Below are 17665 nucleotides of genomic sequence, written 5' to 3' on the forward strand. Positions count from 1 at the left end.
CATCATCCATGACCTGTAACTCCAAAATCACATAGCATGATTCTCACTTGAGCCATACTGCAGATCGGGTTCCATAGCTTTGCACAGATGAATCCAAACAGTTCCAAGCATTCAAACACCTTCCCTAAGGTCCATTGAAGCTATCCAGATCATCAAACAACTTTTGTAACACCTCTACTGAAGAATTCGATTTCCAGTTTTGCCATTTTTGAGGTAAGTACACTTGAACTTCAAACTCTATTCTCCATGCATCATAAATGAAATATGAACATACCATCTTGTTTCTGCACCTATGAGGATCATTAACCCTCAATCAATTGCATATTATCTTACACATACACGATTTCATGATCAATCTCAGAATTAGGGTTCTTCGTGTTCATCACAAAATTGATCACCTTAGAGCAAAAATAAATGAATTATGAGGGCACCATCATGATCCTTGTAAAAAACCGAGTGAGATAGACCCTTCACTTGATCAATTTGGTTCAGTTTTCAGAAATTTCAAAATCAAATTGGGGATGTGTTCTTGGCGCCATTTTCTGTTCAGAAATTTCAAATGTTCGTTTTTAAATATAATTAAATGGAGTTGTTATAGTAACAAGCTGCGCGCGCAGCTGGGTTGGCAAGTGTTTTGGCTGGTGAACATAAGGGCGTGGGTTCAAGTCTTAGTGAAGACAAAACCAATTTTTTATCACCTATTTTGTTCATTTTTTTTCACAACTTCATCCTTTAATTTAACCATTCAAATCAACTCATTTTTGATTCATTTTTTACACACTTCTTATTTAATATACCTATTTTGACAATATCAAAAAAAATCATCAAAAAAGATTTATTTAATACATTTTTAAATAGGTTTAAAATGACATGTTTTAAGTGTTTTTTAATACTTTAAAATATTGTTTTTCATTTGATTTTCAAACTTAATCACTTGTAAATATTTTTTGAAGCAAACCCTAATCATCTAAGTGTTAATTAAGTATAATCTTTTTACTCATCTTGATTAAATTAACTTCTTTCAAAATTCAAACCGTTTTAAACAAACGATCACGATTCTTTTCAAAAACGATGAAGCATTTCTTTTTGATTTCAAAAGAAAACTTTTGATTAAATCTTTGTAATTGATCAATTGATTTTCAAAACGAAGTGGGGCCTCTCGAATATTAGAGAGTGTAAGTCCCATTTCTTTTCCTTTTGTACAGTTTTTCTTTAAAACAATAAAACTTCTTCAAAAATAAAATCTTTTCAAAACAATTTTCAAATCATTTTCAAATCATTTTCAAAACTTCAAATGATTCAAACTTTTCAAATATACCATGGGCCTCCATGTAGGTATAAGCCCCAAGCCCTTTTGTACATACCCACTCAAGTACATGAAATTAGGTATTTCATTGTACGCCTTTTGTACATATCTCAATCTGTTTTTTAACTTTGAAATACAAACCAAAAATGAAGGTTTCTTTTAAATCTTCCCAAAAATATACCATGGGCCTCCATGTAGGTATAAGTCCCAAGCCCTTTTGTAAATACCTGTTTACATAGCTGTTGAATAAATTCAAGTGGACTTCTCCCCGAGTATGAGTCCCGAGCCCTGTGTATACAAATGGATCATGCTTACAGGTATATTTCCTTCATAAACTCCATTATATACACACACTTTGTCATATATGTATAACTGTTCATATCTGTTCATGTACTTGTTCATATTTGTTTGTACTTGTTCATATGTGTGATTGTGTTATATGCTTGTTCAACTTAGTACAACACTAGGTTCCCCATAGCCTCCTATTGGGCTTCGTGCAAAGAATCTCCACTAGTTTAGGTTAGGACATAGAGTATGGTTTCCCGGTGAAATCGCTCTAAGAGCTCAAACCAACTATACCATGCCTCCCCTTGGGCTTTGTACAAACGAGTGACCCTCCCATAGCCTCCTCTTGGGCTTACAATGCAAGGACCCTGGATTGTCCCTCCCATAGCCTCCTCTTGGGCTTATAATGCAAGGACCCTCGGATAGCCTCCTCTTGGGCTTCGTACAAGGACCCACGGGCTTCTTATAAGCATCCCCAATATCCAAAACCAAATACCCTAGGAGATTAGACATTTTTCATCTCTATGCTAGGAGTATCTCTTATATATCATCACAAACAATCAATCAATCAAAATCAAACTTTTTGCCACAAGGCTGGCTAATCAATCAAACTTCTTTTTGCCACAAGGCTGGCTAATCAATCAAACCGTTTTGCCACCGTACTGGCTGATTAATCAAAGTTTTTTGTCACAAGGCTGACTTCATTGAAACTTTTGCCACGAGGCTGGCTGATTAATCAAAACTTTTTGTCACAAGGCTGACTTCATTGAAAGTTTTTGCCACAAGGCTGGTTAAACAAACAAAAATCAAACAGATGTATGTGATGATATAGATTAGATACATCTAGCATTTAGACGACATTTGTCTATTTTCCCTTGCTTCCACTAGCATAAGTGGGAACTACGATTGCTCTGACTTTCTCAACATCCCTTTGAGAATACGTAGGCACAAGATCGATCCTTGGCGAGCAAAACAAAACAAAAAAAAAAAACCATTCAAACCTTAGCACCCGTAGACCCCGAGCTACAGATGCTCTGATTCCCTCTAAGGGATATGTATGCAGAGGATCGCGATGATCTTTGCGAGCATAATCAAACAAACACCTTAGGTCCCACCAATTTCACAAGAACCTCTCAACAATATGGAATGAAAAACAAAGAAAAGAAACCTATAGAGTACTATAGATACGTTGGGTGCTAATACCTTCCCTTCGTATAACCAACCCTCTTACCCAAAGATCTCTCCCCCACTTTTAGGTTATTGCAGCTTTTTTCCTTTTCCTCCTTTGGAAATAATAAAAAGTTTGGTCGAAACAAAAGAAAAATCATTTTTTATGAGCACTCGAGCCCAAAGAAGGTATCAGGCGTCTCATCCCACAAAAAAGAGGAACAAAACGGTTTTTCGCCCGCGACAATTATTATGGTATTTTTTTATAAATTAAGTATCTTCGAATCAAATTTATCATGCATATATCTCAAGTTACAAAAATGTTCATTTAAATTCACAAAATACGTATAAAACAATCTTGCACCCCTGGTCCAAAGTCCTGACTCCACCACTATATACAATGCATTTTCTCATGAATATGATCATGCACGAAAAAATAATCAATGACCACGAAAATATTGTTAGATTTTCAAACATTTGAATACATCATACAACCGGCTTCAAGTAAGAATTAACCGGGAACCTGAAAATGATTCCTTCTTCAAAAAATAGGAACTTAAGATGAATGTTCTATTTATATCCGTGAGAGAGAAATTAAGTTTCAATTCATTTATTTTCACTTTTTTAATCTTTAAGTTAAAAACTACGGATCTTTATTGATTAGTTAATTATGTCATTTATACCTTCTTTTATATAGATGATGTATATTCTTCATTGTTTTTAAAAAACTATGTGATTGATAGTTAATTATCAGCATAACAAAACATATATAGATGATTTATATTCTTCATTGTTTTTATTATTCTTACTTTATTTTATCTTCCTTTCTAATTTTATTGATGTTGATTAATTATGACTTATTTATTTTTATCATTCAATGATTATATATTCTTATAGTTTTATTTATTTTTGCTAATTATTAATTTTTTGTAGGTACCTCTCAAGCATGACAAAATTTAGTTTTTTTTTTTATAAATTTGTTGAAAAGTTATATTAGAGGAGAGGATGTGATAGAAGATAAATTTCTGTTTTTATTTTTATTTTTTATTCTCATATTCTTAATTTCTTTTACTATTCTTAATTTCATTTTATTATCTAATGTTATATAATTTTACTTTTAATTTTATTGATGTTTGTTAAAAATAAAAATGTTAGATACAAATTTAGAAACATCACAAGATGTATGAAAATGGTTTATATTCTTTGTTATTTTTATTATTCTTAAAATTTTAATTGAAAATGCATTCACAGTAAAGATACTTTACATTGTCAATGAATTGTGATAAAAGACGAAACCATACACTTTTTTTTTTTTTTGGAAAGAGATATATTATTGCTATTAACACATCAAAACAAATACAAGGAGCAGCTATCTATACCAGCTCAAACCTATTAAAGTAGCAGATGGGCCGTATACTCTCTAATTTTCCTATAGGCCAAACTCCTGTAAACTATAGCATCTATAATGGTATGTACATAATCAATACTATTAGACTGGTTAAAAATAACATTGTTCCTCCTAATCCATAGCACATACAAAGTTTCAGTGAAAGCCATTTTAAGAAGCTTTGCTTTGCTACCCTTCCTTGCTATCTCTTGCATTATCCACTGTAATTCTCCTTGCCATGGCAACGGCTGATGATCATACTGCAGCCATTGCAGAACTTGCTTCCAGATTTCAGAGTTAGATGGGCATTCAAAATATAGATGAGATCGACTTTCTTCACTATTCCTGCAAAGATCACAGTTTGCTTCAGTTAGAAGATTGAATCTAACCATTCTATCTTTAGTAGCTTGTTTCCCATGGCAGATAATCCAAGCAATAAATTGTGCACGAGGCCTTGCTTTGTTTTGGTAGAATAGGTATCTCCAGTCCACTTTGTCTATTCCACCATTGAGCTCTTTGTATAGGACTGTCATATTGAATCTGTTGGAAGCCAGCATACGATTCCAAACCACCTGCACTTGCAGCACTATACTTCTAATATCCATGATCCTTTTGAACATCCAGGAACAACTATTAGATACTGGAGCAGTCATAACATTGTTACCTTTCAAGTAGTACACGTGCACCCACTTAACCCATAGGTTATCCGTCTTCTTGCTGAGATTCCACAGACATTTCACCATTGTTATCACATTCCAGGTGGCAAGATGGATAACACCCTGACCTCCTTGGCTTTTAGGTCTGCAAACTGTATTCCATGCTACAGGGCTTTTCCTACTAGCATCTATCTTCCCAGTCCACACAAAAGTTCTGCAGAGGGAGTCAATTTTTGCAATCACAGCTTTAGGAAGAGGTAGGCATTGCATCCAATACTGGGTGATTGCAAGAATAACACTCTTGACCAACATAACTCTGCCAGAATAGCTCAGCAATTTTACAGTCCAGTGCTTTAATCTTTGCAAGATTTTGTCTATCAAAGGCAAGTATTGGGTGACACTCAATCTTCTACTAACAATAGGGATCCCCAAATATTTCATGGGCAATTGACCCTCATTGAAACCTGTAATACTGCTCAGCATTTGCCTTGTGTTACTGTCCACCCCTCCACTATAAATCTTGCATTTATTAGGATTGATAATGAGGCCAGTAGAGGCAGAGAAGTGTTGTATCATATTCATCAAAATCTGAACAGATTGGGTGTCTCCCCTGCAGAAAAGCAATATATCATCTGCAAAAGTAAGGTTTGTAATACCTACCCTCTTACACTTTGAATGATACTTGAAGCCAGGGTCACTAGTCTTTTTCCTCAGCACTCTATCAAAATACTCCATCATAAGTACAAACAGCAGGGGTGATATAGGATCACCCTGCCTCAGCCCTCTCTTTGCCTGCATCTGGTCTGTGTACTTACCATTTATATTGAATTCATAAGAAACATTTTTTACAGCTACCATGATCCAATTGGAGAATTCCTTAGGCATGCCAATCTCCTGAAGAACCTGCTCCATGGCTTGCCATTCAACCATATCATAAGCTTTTTGAAGGTCCAATTGCAACATGCATCTAGGTGTCCCTCCCTTTCTAGTATAGCCTCTCATAAGCTCAAATGCCATGAGTATATGATTATGTATCACCTGCCCAGGAATGAAAGCAGCTTGATTGACTCCTACAATATTAGGTAAGATCTTTCCCAGCCTCTGTGTCATTATCTTGGAGATAATTTTATAGAAAGTAGAACAGCCAGCAATGGGTCTGTAGTCCTTAGCTGCCTTTGCCTCATTTGATTTAGGGATTAAGGTAACTCCAGTTCTGGTGAATTCCCTAAGGATCCTCCCATGGTTGAAAAATTCCAGCACTGCAGCCACAACATCATCCTGAATAATATGCCAACATGCCTTAAAAAACTTTGCACCATAACCATCTATCCCAGGTGACTTTTGATCCCCTATGCCTTTAAGAGCCTACTCAATTTCAACTTTAGTAACCTGCCTAATCAGCAGCATGCCCTGGTCCCTATTGATTTGCTTGCCTTTCCTCATTGCATCTATATCAATATGGCTAGTACTTCTGTTGGCTTTACCCATAAGGCTCTTGTAAAAAGTAATGAACTCTTCCTCAATACTCCCCTGAGTAGTCAAAAGAGTACCATCTTCTTTCTGCAGGAACTGAATATGCTTAGAATTATTTCTAGCTTTGACATAAGCATGAAAGAAAGCATTATTTTCATCTCCCATCCTCAGCCAATGTATTTTAGATCTCTGCAGCAAGCTCTGTTCCTCCATATCATTCCACTTCACTAAGTCTTCAGTGTGAACCTTAATCTTTTGAATATTATCCCTATTCATAGGGTGAAGCTTAAGATCATCATAAGCTACCTTAAGATTCTGCCTTGCTTCCTTAATCCTAAGCTGGATATCATTCATCTGTTTATTCAGCTTTCTAAGCTCAGGTTGGAGTCTCATCAGCTTATGCCAAAGAATTTCCATTGGTCTTCCATAAGCCATCTTGTTCCAACTCTGCTTAACACAATCAGTAAAGCCCTCATAGTCCACCCATCTATTGTCAAATCTAAATCTCTTTTTAGTCCTAGCCACATTAGGTTTGCTCAAATACAGCAGAGCATGGTCAGAAATGTGTGGGGGTAACACATTCAAGGTACAGTCCTGATTGTCCTGGAACCAATCAGTGTTTGCCACCAGTCTATCAATCCTTGAGTAGATAGGATTTTCACTCTGCTTGTTAGACCAAGTAAAGTGATCACCCTTACTCTCCATCTCACATAACCCTGTGTCATTCAGCATAGTGGTAAAGTCAGTATATTCAGCCTCCACAACAGTCTTTCCACCCATTCTATCATTGGCAGATGATACATTATTGTAATCCCCAACAGCACACCAAGGTCCAGCATACTGTCTATGAATCTCTATCAAATCCTTCCACAGCCGCTTTCTATATTCCAATTGGTTTAAGGCATAAATTGCAGTCAACCAATATTTGAACTCCCCTCTAAGATCATAGACACCACAATGTATGTATTGGCTAGAACTGCATACACATCTAAGATCCACTTTAGAGTTATCCCATTGAATCCATATACGACCATTAGCATGGTGTTGATAATTATCAATATAAGTGCCTTTCAGCTTCAGTTTATCCCTGATACTACCAGCTTTGTTCTTCTTTACCCTAGTTTCAATAAGGATAGTGATATCAGCCTGGAAATTCAGGAGATGGGAGCTAATCTCCCTGATCTTCCCAGCTTTATTAAGCCCCCGAATATTCCAAGAAACTAGCATGGGCCCCTATCCACAGACACTAAGTGGTCATTCCAAACCCCTAGTGCCTCAAAACCATTCAAACAGTTAACCACAGGAGGAGTATCAGGGAGCAAAATAGTCTTACCTTTGTCCCTGCCTGATTTATGAACTGTAGTCCATGTTTCACCTGTAGCACCACCATTGCTTCCAGCAAGATTTGCTCTCGGGGATAGGACTCCCTCTGGTCCCTCAGTCAGCTTGGTTTCACTCTCCAATCCTTCAGTCTTCTTGGTTTCTGCCACTGCTTCAGTGTTATTAGATGGGGGCTTCATAGGTTTAGGCCTCCAGATTTTTGGTTTCGGCTTCTCCCCACAAGTGTGACCAACCTTCAAACATTTATCACAATATTTAGGTCGCCATTCATATTCAACAAGCTGCTTCCTTTTCTGCCCAGTGTTATCTTTGATAGTGATCTCATCCGGTAGCTTCTTAGTAATATCCACCTCCACCAAGATTCTGGCGTAGGACACTCTGAGTTTATGCGTGGTACATTCATCTGTAACGAGTGGAGTTCCCAGGGCACTCCCTATCTTGTTCAGGCTAGATGCTCCCCAAAGTTGCAGTGGAAGAAGAGGTAGTTTGATCCAGATTGGGAGTGTACGAAGTAGATCCTCCTTTAGATTGAATTCTGGGCTCCATTCCTTGATCAAAACTGGCATTCCACGTATCGAATAAGGCCCCTTCATTAACACCAAATCCATATCCTCTGATTTCTTGAACCGGAGTATGAAATATCCCTCATCATGATAGTACAAATCAGGAAGAAGAACAAAGTTCCATACCTTCTGCATAAAGTTCTTTATTGCGTGCAAACTCAGATCTGCTCCCATGACATATAGGATTAGGGCATTCTCCCAGAATCGCAATTCTGAAGCGATGTCCTCTTCGCTAATCTCAACCTCAATTTCACCTTCAGTCACAATAGGAGCAACATACTCCATTGTTCCTATTGGAGCCAATATATATAACTTTAGAGAATTATTTTCAAAAATCCAATGAATTATAACTAAATATTTATTTTCCTACCCTTTTTATCAAAACTTTTTTTCAATAAACAAACTAATATAATTAATAATTAATTTCTTATACCAATACATATAATTAATAATGCATATGTAGTGGGGGCACCAGCCCACTCCATGCATAACATGAGACCATCCAATCTTAAATTATATTTTATTTTAATTTTAACTATATTTAAAATAATAATTATGAATAATTATTTACTTTTATTTAATTATATTATTATATTTAAAATAATGATTGTGATGAATTAATTGTAAATTTATACAATGCATAACAATTAACAATTAGTTTCTTTCTTTTTATGATTATTATTATCATTATTTTTGAAATTATAATAACTATTAATAATAAATAATTTGATAGATTATCCGGTGCATGACTTTCCGTGCATAGAACGGGTAGATGGCTAGTTTGAAATTAATAATAATAATAATAATAATTTTATAAATAATTATCTGATAAAATAGTTATAAGGTAAACCGTATTGGCACACCATTTGGTCAATTTTAATGTTAATTCCCCATTAGTCCATTAGCCTAATTTTTTTGTCATCTTAATTTATTTCTTATTTCACTAAGTCATTATGCGTCATCACTGTACAATTCATGTTTTTCGTCAATTCTTTATTATTGTAAATTCTTTGTTTCACCTAAACCTTATCTCATCCAACTTTCTTTAGCCAACGACATCTAAAATGGAACCAAGACATCAACTACTTCACCCCAAAATTGATCAAATAGGTTTGTTTTCCAACTTGTACCATGTGATAGCATGTTTTCACCCTGTTACCATGATAGAGAAATCACTATTTATATTTAATTTAAAAAGATTAAGCATAAAAAACAAGATAGATATATAATATATAAATTAATGCATCCACTGGATAATTTACCTAAATAAATTAAAATACTTCTAAATAATAAAAAAACAATCATGGTTCGGGTTTGATATGATCATTGGCCACCGAAGAAAGCTTTTCAACTATGGTGTTTTCAAATGAAATAACTTTCAACATCACTGAACCCGAAGCTATCAGAGGGGAAATCACACTACCCCCCAAAACATTTTCTTCCAAGATCGATAAGTGTTGTGAAAAACGATACCAATAACAAAGTATAATAGGGAATTAGGGAAGAGAATAAGAACACAAGAATTGGTTATAACTGCTATTCTTTCACTTTCTCTTAAAACAAGATTACAAGTTTACAAGAATAACAAATAACCTCTCTCACCCTAAATTAGGATTTGCAGCTTAGCAATGATGAGAGACTAGTATGCTATTTATAATAAAACCTAACATACTAACTAATGGGCTTTTTCAGCAAGGCCCATTACACAAGCCAACTTAATAAACAAGCTAACTTAACAAATTAGGGTTTAAGTACTAAAACCTAATTTAACATGCTAACAACCCTAGCATCTTCGACATCTGCATGCTAGACCCATCTTCGACTACAGCATGCACACTTCGACACCAGCATGTGAACAATCCTTCGACTTCATGCTTAACTCTGTCGAACTGTCGAACCAAGAAGCTACCCTTCGACAATACTAGAGTTCGATCCAATATCTCACAAATCTCCACCTTGGACCTAACTCTACAACGTCAAGGAACAAACTAGCTTTCTTCATGCAGCTTTATCAACTGCATACAGTGGAAAAACTTGCAACTCGGCAATGTCTTGGTGATCATATCAGCAGCATTGTCTTCAGTCGAAACCTTCAGCACTTGGACTTCTCCACGCTCGATTACTCCTCTGACGAAATGCAGCCTCACATCAATGTGCTTAGTTCGCTCATGATAGGCTGAATTCTTCGACAGGTGTATTGCACTTTGACTATCACATTTAACAGTGATACCTCGACCTTGAAGTTTCAGCTCCTTCGCAAAACCTTCAAGCCACAATGCTTCTTTCACAGCTTCAGTTAGGGCAATATACTCCGCTTCAGTGGTTGATAGAGCAACAACCTTCTGAAGTGTTGCTTTCCAACTAATTGCAGTGCCAAACATAGTGAAAACATATCCAGAAATAGATTTTCTGGAATCCATACAACCTGCATAATCAGAGTCGACATATCCTTCTATTACTGCTTTACTATCTTCACCCAAGGCTCCACCATAAATTAGGACTCTATTCAGAGACCCATTTATGTACCTTAAAATCCACTTCAATGCTTGCCAGTGAGCCTTTCCAGGATTCGCCATGTACCTGCTTACAAGACTGACTGCGTAAGCTATGTCGGGTCTAGTACAGACCATAGCATACATCAAAGAGCCGACTATATTAGCATATGGGATGCTATTCATATAGACTCTTTCGACATCAGTACTGGGACACTGATCAATACTCAGCTTGAATTGAGGGTTTGTTGGAGTCACAACTGGCTTCGAATTCGACATACCAAACTTTTCAAGAATCTTCCGTAGATATGCCTCTTGAGATAAGCATATCTTCGACTTCTTTCTATTTCTCCGAATGTCAATTCCAAGAATCCTGGAAGCAGCTCCCAGATCCTTCATATCGAACTCCTTATTGAGTTCAGCCTTCACCCTCATCACATCTTCAACACTGTTGCTTGCTATGAGAATATCATCCACATAAAGCAACAAAATAACAAATGAATTACCAGGTCGAAATCTGAAGTAAACGCAGTGGTCGAACTGACTTCTAATGAAACTTATGCGTGCCATGAACTTGTCGAATCTCTTATTCCACTGTCGAGGAGATTGTTTCAGCCCATACAAAGATCTCTTTAACTTGCACACATAATTTTCCTTCCCCTTTTCGACATACCCTTCAGGTTGCCTCATCAGGATCGTTTCATCTAGATCACCATACAAGAACGCAGTCTTCACATCCATCTGTTCCAGTTCAAGATCGAACTGTGCCACCATGGCAAGCAACATTCGAATGGACCTATGCTTCACAACAGGAGAAAACACATCATTGAAGTCGACACCTTCTTTCTGAGTGAAACCCCTTGCAACTAACCTTGCCTTGTATCTTTTCGACGTCACTCCTTCAATTCCTTCCTTAACTTTGAAAATCCATTTACAGCTGACTAACCTTGCCCCATCAGGTTTCTTGATCAGTTCCCAAGTATGATTATCATGAAGAGATTTCATCTCATCATCCATGGCCTTCAGCCATTCAGTCTTATTTCGACTCCTCATAACTTCCTTATAGCCTCTAGGTTCTTCGTCTAGAACCTCACTTGCAGAGATTAAGGCATAAGCTATAAGATCTGCATATCCAAGTCTTTGAGGTGGCTTGATGACTCTTCTCGACCTATCTCTCGACAATAGGTAGTCATCGTCAGTTTCCTCAACTTCAGCATCTTCTGCTTCTTCTTCGACTTCATCTGGGATATGCAATTCAGCATCAACATGCTCCACCTCAACAGGAATCTCTACCTGTTCCAGCTCTTCGTCAGATGTTTCTGTACTTCGACCAACATCATCAGTTTTCTTAAAAGCCATTTCAGCTTCATTGAAAACTACATCTCGACTGGTGATACACCTCCTGTGACCTGGCTCTAGGCACCATAGCCTATAAGCTTTGACTCCTTCAGGGTATCCCATGAACATGCATTTCAGAGCTCTAGGTTCGACCTTGTCTTGCCTAATGTGAGCATAGGCTATGCAGCCAAATACTCTCAGTTTGTCGAGATCTGGTGGATGTCCCGACCAAACTTCTTCAGGTGTCTTCATATCTAACGCTGTCGAAGGACATCTGTTTATCAGATATGTTGCTGTCGAAACAGCCTCAGCCCAGAACACCTTCTTTAACCCCGCACTAGTCAACATGCATCTGACTCTCTCCAAAATAGTTCGATTAAATCTTTCAGCCAAACCATTTTGCTGTGGAGTACCTGCAGTAGTTCTATGCCTTGCAATACCAGAGGCAGCACAAAAACTGTCGAATGCCTCATTGCAAAATTCAAGGCCATTGTCGGTTCTCAACCTCTTGACCTTTCTGCCAGTCTGATTTTCAACCAGAGTCTTCCAACTTTTGAAATTCTCAAAAGTTTCATCCTTAGTCTTCTGGATGAATACCCATAATTTTCTGGAATAATCATCTACTATGGATAGAAAATACCTTGCTCCTGAATGTGATGGACACCTTGCAGGCCCCCAAAGATCAGCATGGATGTAATCAAGGGATCCATGTGTTCTTTGTTTGCCTTTGTTGAACTTCACTCTGCAAGATTTTCCAAGTACACAGGGTTCACAAAACTTCAGCTTTTCGATTTTGTCTCCACCAAGCAGATTTTGTTTCCCTAATTCGACCAGACCCCTTTCACTGACATGGCCCAATCTCATGTGCCAGATTTCTGTTTTCGACAAAGGTTTTGTGGATGCAACATTTGTCGAACCACTTACAACTTCAGCCTCAAGGGTATACAAGCCTTGTTTCTTCACGCCTCTCAAGACTTCCTTCGAACCCTTCATGACTCTTAGGATACTTTTCTCTCCTTGGAAAACATATCCTTTCTTGTCGAATTCACCAAGAGAAAGCAAATTTCTCTTCAAATCAGGAACATACCTGACTTCAGTCAACAACTTTATTGACTCATCACGGAGCTTGAATCTCACAGATCCAACACCTGCAATCTTGCAAGCCTTGTTGTTTCCCAGTAATACTGATCCACCATCTTGATCACATAATTCCTCGAACAAGTCTTTGTTTGGAGTCATGTGCCAAGTGCAACCTGAATCCATAATCCACTCCTTCTTAGAGTCACTGCTTGAAACCACAAGAACATCAGATGATTCGAAATCATCTTGAACAATGGCAGCGTTGCCATTATCCTTACCTCCATGATATTTCAAGCGTTCAGGGCACACCTTTCTTGTGTGACCCTCCTTCTTACAATGGTAGCATCGAATGCCAGATGCTTCGCCACTGTAAGTCTTCGACTGGCTTTTGCCTTTCTTCTTGTCGAACTTACCATCCTTTCGTAAGAGTTTTCCTTTAACGGCCAAACCTTCGCCAACAGTCGAAGGTTTATGCTCCTTTCGTTCATTCAAGTCCTTAGAGTACAAGGCTGATTGAACTTCTTCAAACGTCAGGGACTCCCTTCCATACAAGAGAGTTTCTTTGAAGTGAGCATGTGATCGAGGCAAAGCGCACAATAGTAACAGCGCTTGATCTTCATCATCGATCTTCACATCAATATTTTCAAGATCAAGAATCAGCTTGTTGAACATATCCAACTGCTCAGCCAATACTTTGTCTTCAATCATCTTGAATGAATACAAAGCTTGCTTCAGGTAGAGTCGATTTACCAGCGATTTGGTCATATACAAACTTTCAAGTTTCACCCATAACCCTGATGCCGTCGTCTCCTTTGATACCTGCCGGAGAACCTTATCACCAAGGCTCAACAGAATTGCGCTGTGTGCTTTCTCGATCATAGTTGTCTTCTCCGCTGCCGTTAATGCAGCATTCATGGCTGCCTCTCCCTTCAACGCTTCCAAACAACCCTGCTGAACCAGTAGGGCTTTCATCTTCAAGCGCCACAGACCGAAATCATTCACTCCGGTGAACTTTTCAATCTCATACTTTGTTGAAGGCATCTTCTCCACGCTCACCGCACCAATTTGTTGTGAAAAACGATACCAATAACAAAGTATAATAGGGAATTAGGGAAGAGAATAAGAACACAAGAATTGGTTATAACTGCTATTCTTTCACTTTCTCTTAAAACAAGATTACAAGTTTACAAGAATAACAAATAACCTCTCTCACCCTAAATTAGGATTTGCAGCTTAGCAATGATGAGAGACTAGTATGCTATTTATAATAAAACCTAACATACTAACTAATGGGCTTTTTCAGCAAGGCCCATTACACAAGCCAACTTAATAAACAAGCTAACTTAACAAATTAGGGTTTAAGTACTAAAACCTAATTTAACATGCTAACAACCCTAGCATCTTCGACATCTGCATGCTAGACCCATCTTCGACTACAGCATGCACACTTCGACACCAGCATGTGAACAATCCTTCGACTTCATGCTTAACTCTGTCGAACTGTCGAACCAAGAAGCTACCCTTCGACAATACTAGAGTTCGATCCAATATCTCACAATAAGGAAATTGCTAATTTGGCTTCACTCTCTAGTTTGGGCGCTGGTAGAATTATCCCAGATATAGAGAGAATATTAAACGTTCCATGAAGAGTTGTAATTCCTCCATTTGATTGAAGAAATCTGGCTTTCTCCACCACTCCATTTCCAGTAATTATGCTAATGGCCCTCTTTTGACGCTTAGAAAAATCAAATAGACGTTTCATTATGTCAACTCCATCGTTGATCTTAATTGTGTGAAATTTGAATGTGTTGCGGTTATCACCTGTTAATACGCCAAGTATCTTTGGCTTGTTCTTGGATCCTATAGGACGCCCACGGAGGCGCCTACCGGCAGCGAGAACACGTGTTTGTTTTTTTAAGAGTGGCCTTAGGGAAAGATGAAATTCAGGCATTCTCTCACCATCACGAACACAAGTTATCTCTCGTTTCGTACTCATCATCACTTGTTTGTTTATATTTGCATTGGCTTGTGGCCTTTAAATACTGGTGGTGGTGGACCTAAGATGATTATTTTATTTATATTTTTTGACTTTAGTTTTTTTTTTAAATAAAAAATTATTTAATGTTTGGGCATAAAAAAAAGGTTCCATCAATATAAAATGACCAAACTTAAAAACGTGTTTCGTTACCTTCTTTATATTTATACCACCCACGAGATTTATTCATTTACCCTTAAACCATCACTATTACTTAGTGCATTATATTTACTTACTCTTTTTGACCATTGCATTTCACTCCTTTAAACAAGCAAACTAAATTACTATATATATGACTTAATTAATTTTTCAAATAAATTTTTTCATTAAAAAAAGACTTATAAAACAATAAACAAAAACAAAAAAAAAATCAAGGAGATATAAATACTACCCGAAAAAAAGAAAAAAGAAAAATAATAATTAAAAGGCATTTCATATGAAGGAGTTTTGCTAACCTTAAGCAAGTATTATATAATTAAACTTCCTTTTACATATTTTATTCTCTAACCTTATTATTCACCTTTGTAAAAGGCATTTCACTTGACGTAGAATAATTTTGCAAATATCTAATATGTAATATCCTACTAATATAAGTCTAGAATCCTATTATTAAGATATTAGAGTTTTATTACTTAGTACATACTAAAGCTGGTAATGACATATTAAATTGTATACATTACAAAGACTACATCTAAAAAGTATACAACATATATGTCTACAAGAAATTCACAGCAAAAAAAGATTAGGTTTAATCTTCATGCCATATGATCACCCACGTCTCTAATCCAAACCTTTTAGTGAATCCTTCAAATTCTACAGTGTACCTACAAAACAACAATATGGTTGGGGTGAGATTACTAAATCTCAGCGAATTCTCCTTTCTTATGGGTTCGCTCGGCTCTACATGTTATACTAGTCTTATACATTTGGATCGGGACTATTACCATCCCACACTTGACTGAAAATAATAAGTCACGTATCCCATGCACAATAGTGATATTGCATTGATGTACCCGTTTGATAGCACTAACACGGCGGTTTGACTCTGAGGCCATGTCCTCAAGTGAGGTATATAGTGTCGTATAATGATATTCACCCGTATCCTATAGCCACGACAGTCAGATAACTGAACATGTCTCCTTTGAGGTCACCTCTTCCCAAGTCCTACCAATCCAACTCCTTAGGAATACTAAATCAGGAGGTGGTCCTACTTTTTGTATGTTCAATGGATGTGATCGTCCACCACGGGTTATGTCTGTGTACCTTTAATCGATGAGCGATATATGTAACACCCTTCTAAACCTAATGATTATTTTAATAAATAATTGCACGTAAATCACCATATCGGTGTCACATCTTCATATAAACATCATAATAACCGTTCCTACTCCGTAACACGGGTTCTCAAATAACTAAATTCAAATTTTTTTAAATGATACCAACATATGAATTTCAAACTTCACAGCGGAATTCATAGTCTCAGCCTTAATTTCATTTATTCAAATAAACTTCATAAACCTTGCAATTGTTAAGGTCGACATCAAAGTACTTCTCAAATAACATCATTAGTATAAATGTAATTTTAAAAGAACAATAACTTCAAAACTCAAGCGTTCCTAACCCGGTGTTATGTATCAGAGCAAGACACCTCTAAATAAAAAGAAACTAATAAAGCACTTCGAAGCTATCCTCTAAGCTTCAACGAACTATTCTTGATAACCTACAAGTTACCCATGTTTCGAGACAACATTTCCAAGTAGAAAGGGCGAGTCATTACAAATTATTATAAAATATATAGGAAATAATCATATTAGTTGTACAACAATTATCAGAGATTTTCACCCTTCAATCATACTTCACATACTTACTCACGATATAAAATCATCATTTCATTCACCTCATGAATAAATCAATAATCAACAATCGTCACACAAAACGTCATTTATTCACACATCATTTAATCCATTATCATGCAATGCCACAAAGGATGCAATGCAACATCATTGACTCATGCATCTGGTGCCAAAACTTCACCGATGACTCAATTATCTTTACCTCAAAGGATCTCCACCAATAGGATCGATTCCCGCTTGGAACCAGAGCACTTCATAATATCGCACCCATTCCACATTATGGAATTGAGGCCGTCATTGAACTAGCGTTCTAATACTGGACCAATCGTCCAACAAACATCACTGGACCAATGTCCTAACACTATGTTATGAATGTATGATGCACAACAGCATAATAATCACGACCACGACTAGTCAAAATACATCATCATTCATTTACTCATCATATCATCTAGTCATCATCAAATTACATCAACATCTCAATCATCTCAATTAATACTACACATACCTCATATTTATCATGTTATAAAACATCACAACAACACCTCATTACAACAAGCATATACTCACTTATAATCCTCTTCACAAGTATGTATCATAATCAAACATACACATGAGCACATTTCAAAGTTTCATGTTTAATTCCAACAGGTCCCCAAAATCATCCTTTCATGCATTTAATCCTTTTA

The 17665-nt window shown here is 36.8% G+C and overlaps 2 protein-coding genes across 2 annotated transcripts; both read right to left on the bottom strand.

Annotated features, from left to right (window-relative positions):
• Positions 1–4150: 4150 nt before the first annotated feature.
• LOC131657745 (uncharacterized) lies at positions 4151–8463 on the bottom strand. The gene is made up of 3 exons (XM_058927110.1): positions 7520–8463; positions 6191–7391; positions 4151–6079 (listed from the first exon to the last, which is right to left on the bottom strand). The coding sequence occupies exons 1-3, from the start codon at positions 8461–8463 to the stop codon at positions 4151–4153; spliced, it is 4074 nt and encodes a 1357-aa protein (XP_058783093.1).
• Positions 8464–14640: 6177 nt separating this feature from the next.
• Positions 14641–15084, bottom strand: LOC131657746 (AT-hook motif nuclear-localized protein 18-like). The gene has a single exon (XM_058927111.1). It carries the CDS (start codon positions 15082–15084, stop codon positions 14641–14643), a length of 444 nt encoding a protein of 147 aa, XP_058783094.1.
• Positions 15085–17665: the final 2581 nt, after the last annotated feature.

This window comes from Vicia villosa, linkage group LG3 (genome assembly GCF_029867415.1).
Source record: "Vicia villosa cultivar HV-30 ecotype Madison, WI linkage group LG3, Vvil1.0, whole genome shotgun sequence".
Lineage (NCBI taxonomy): Eukaryota > Viridiplantae > Streptophyta > Magnoliopsida > Fabales > Fabaceae > Vicia > Vicia villosa.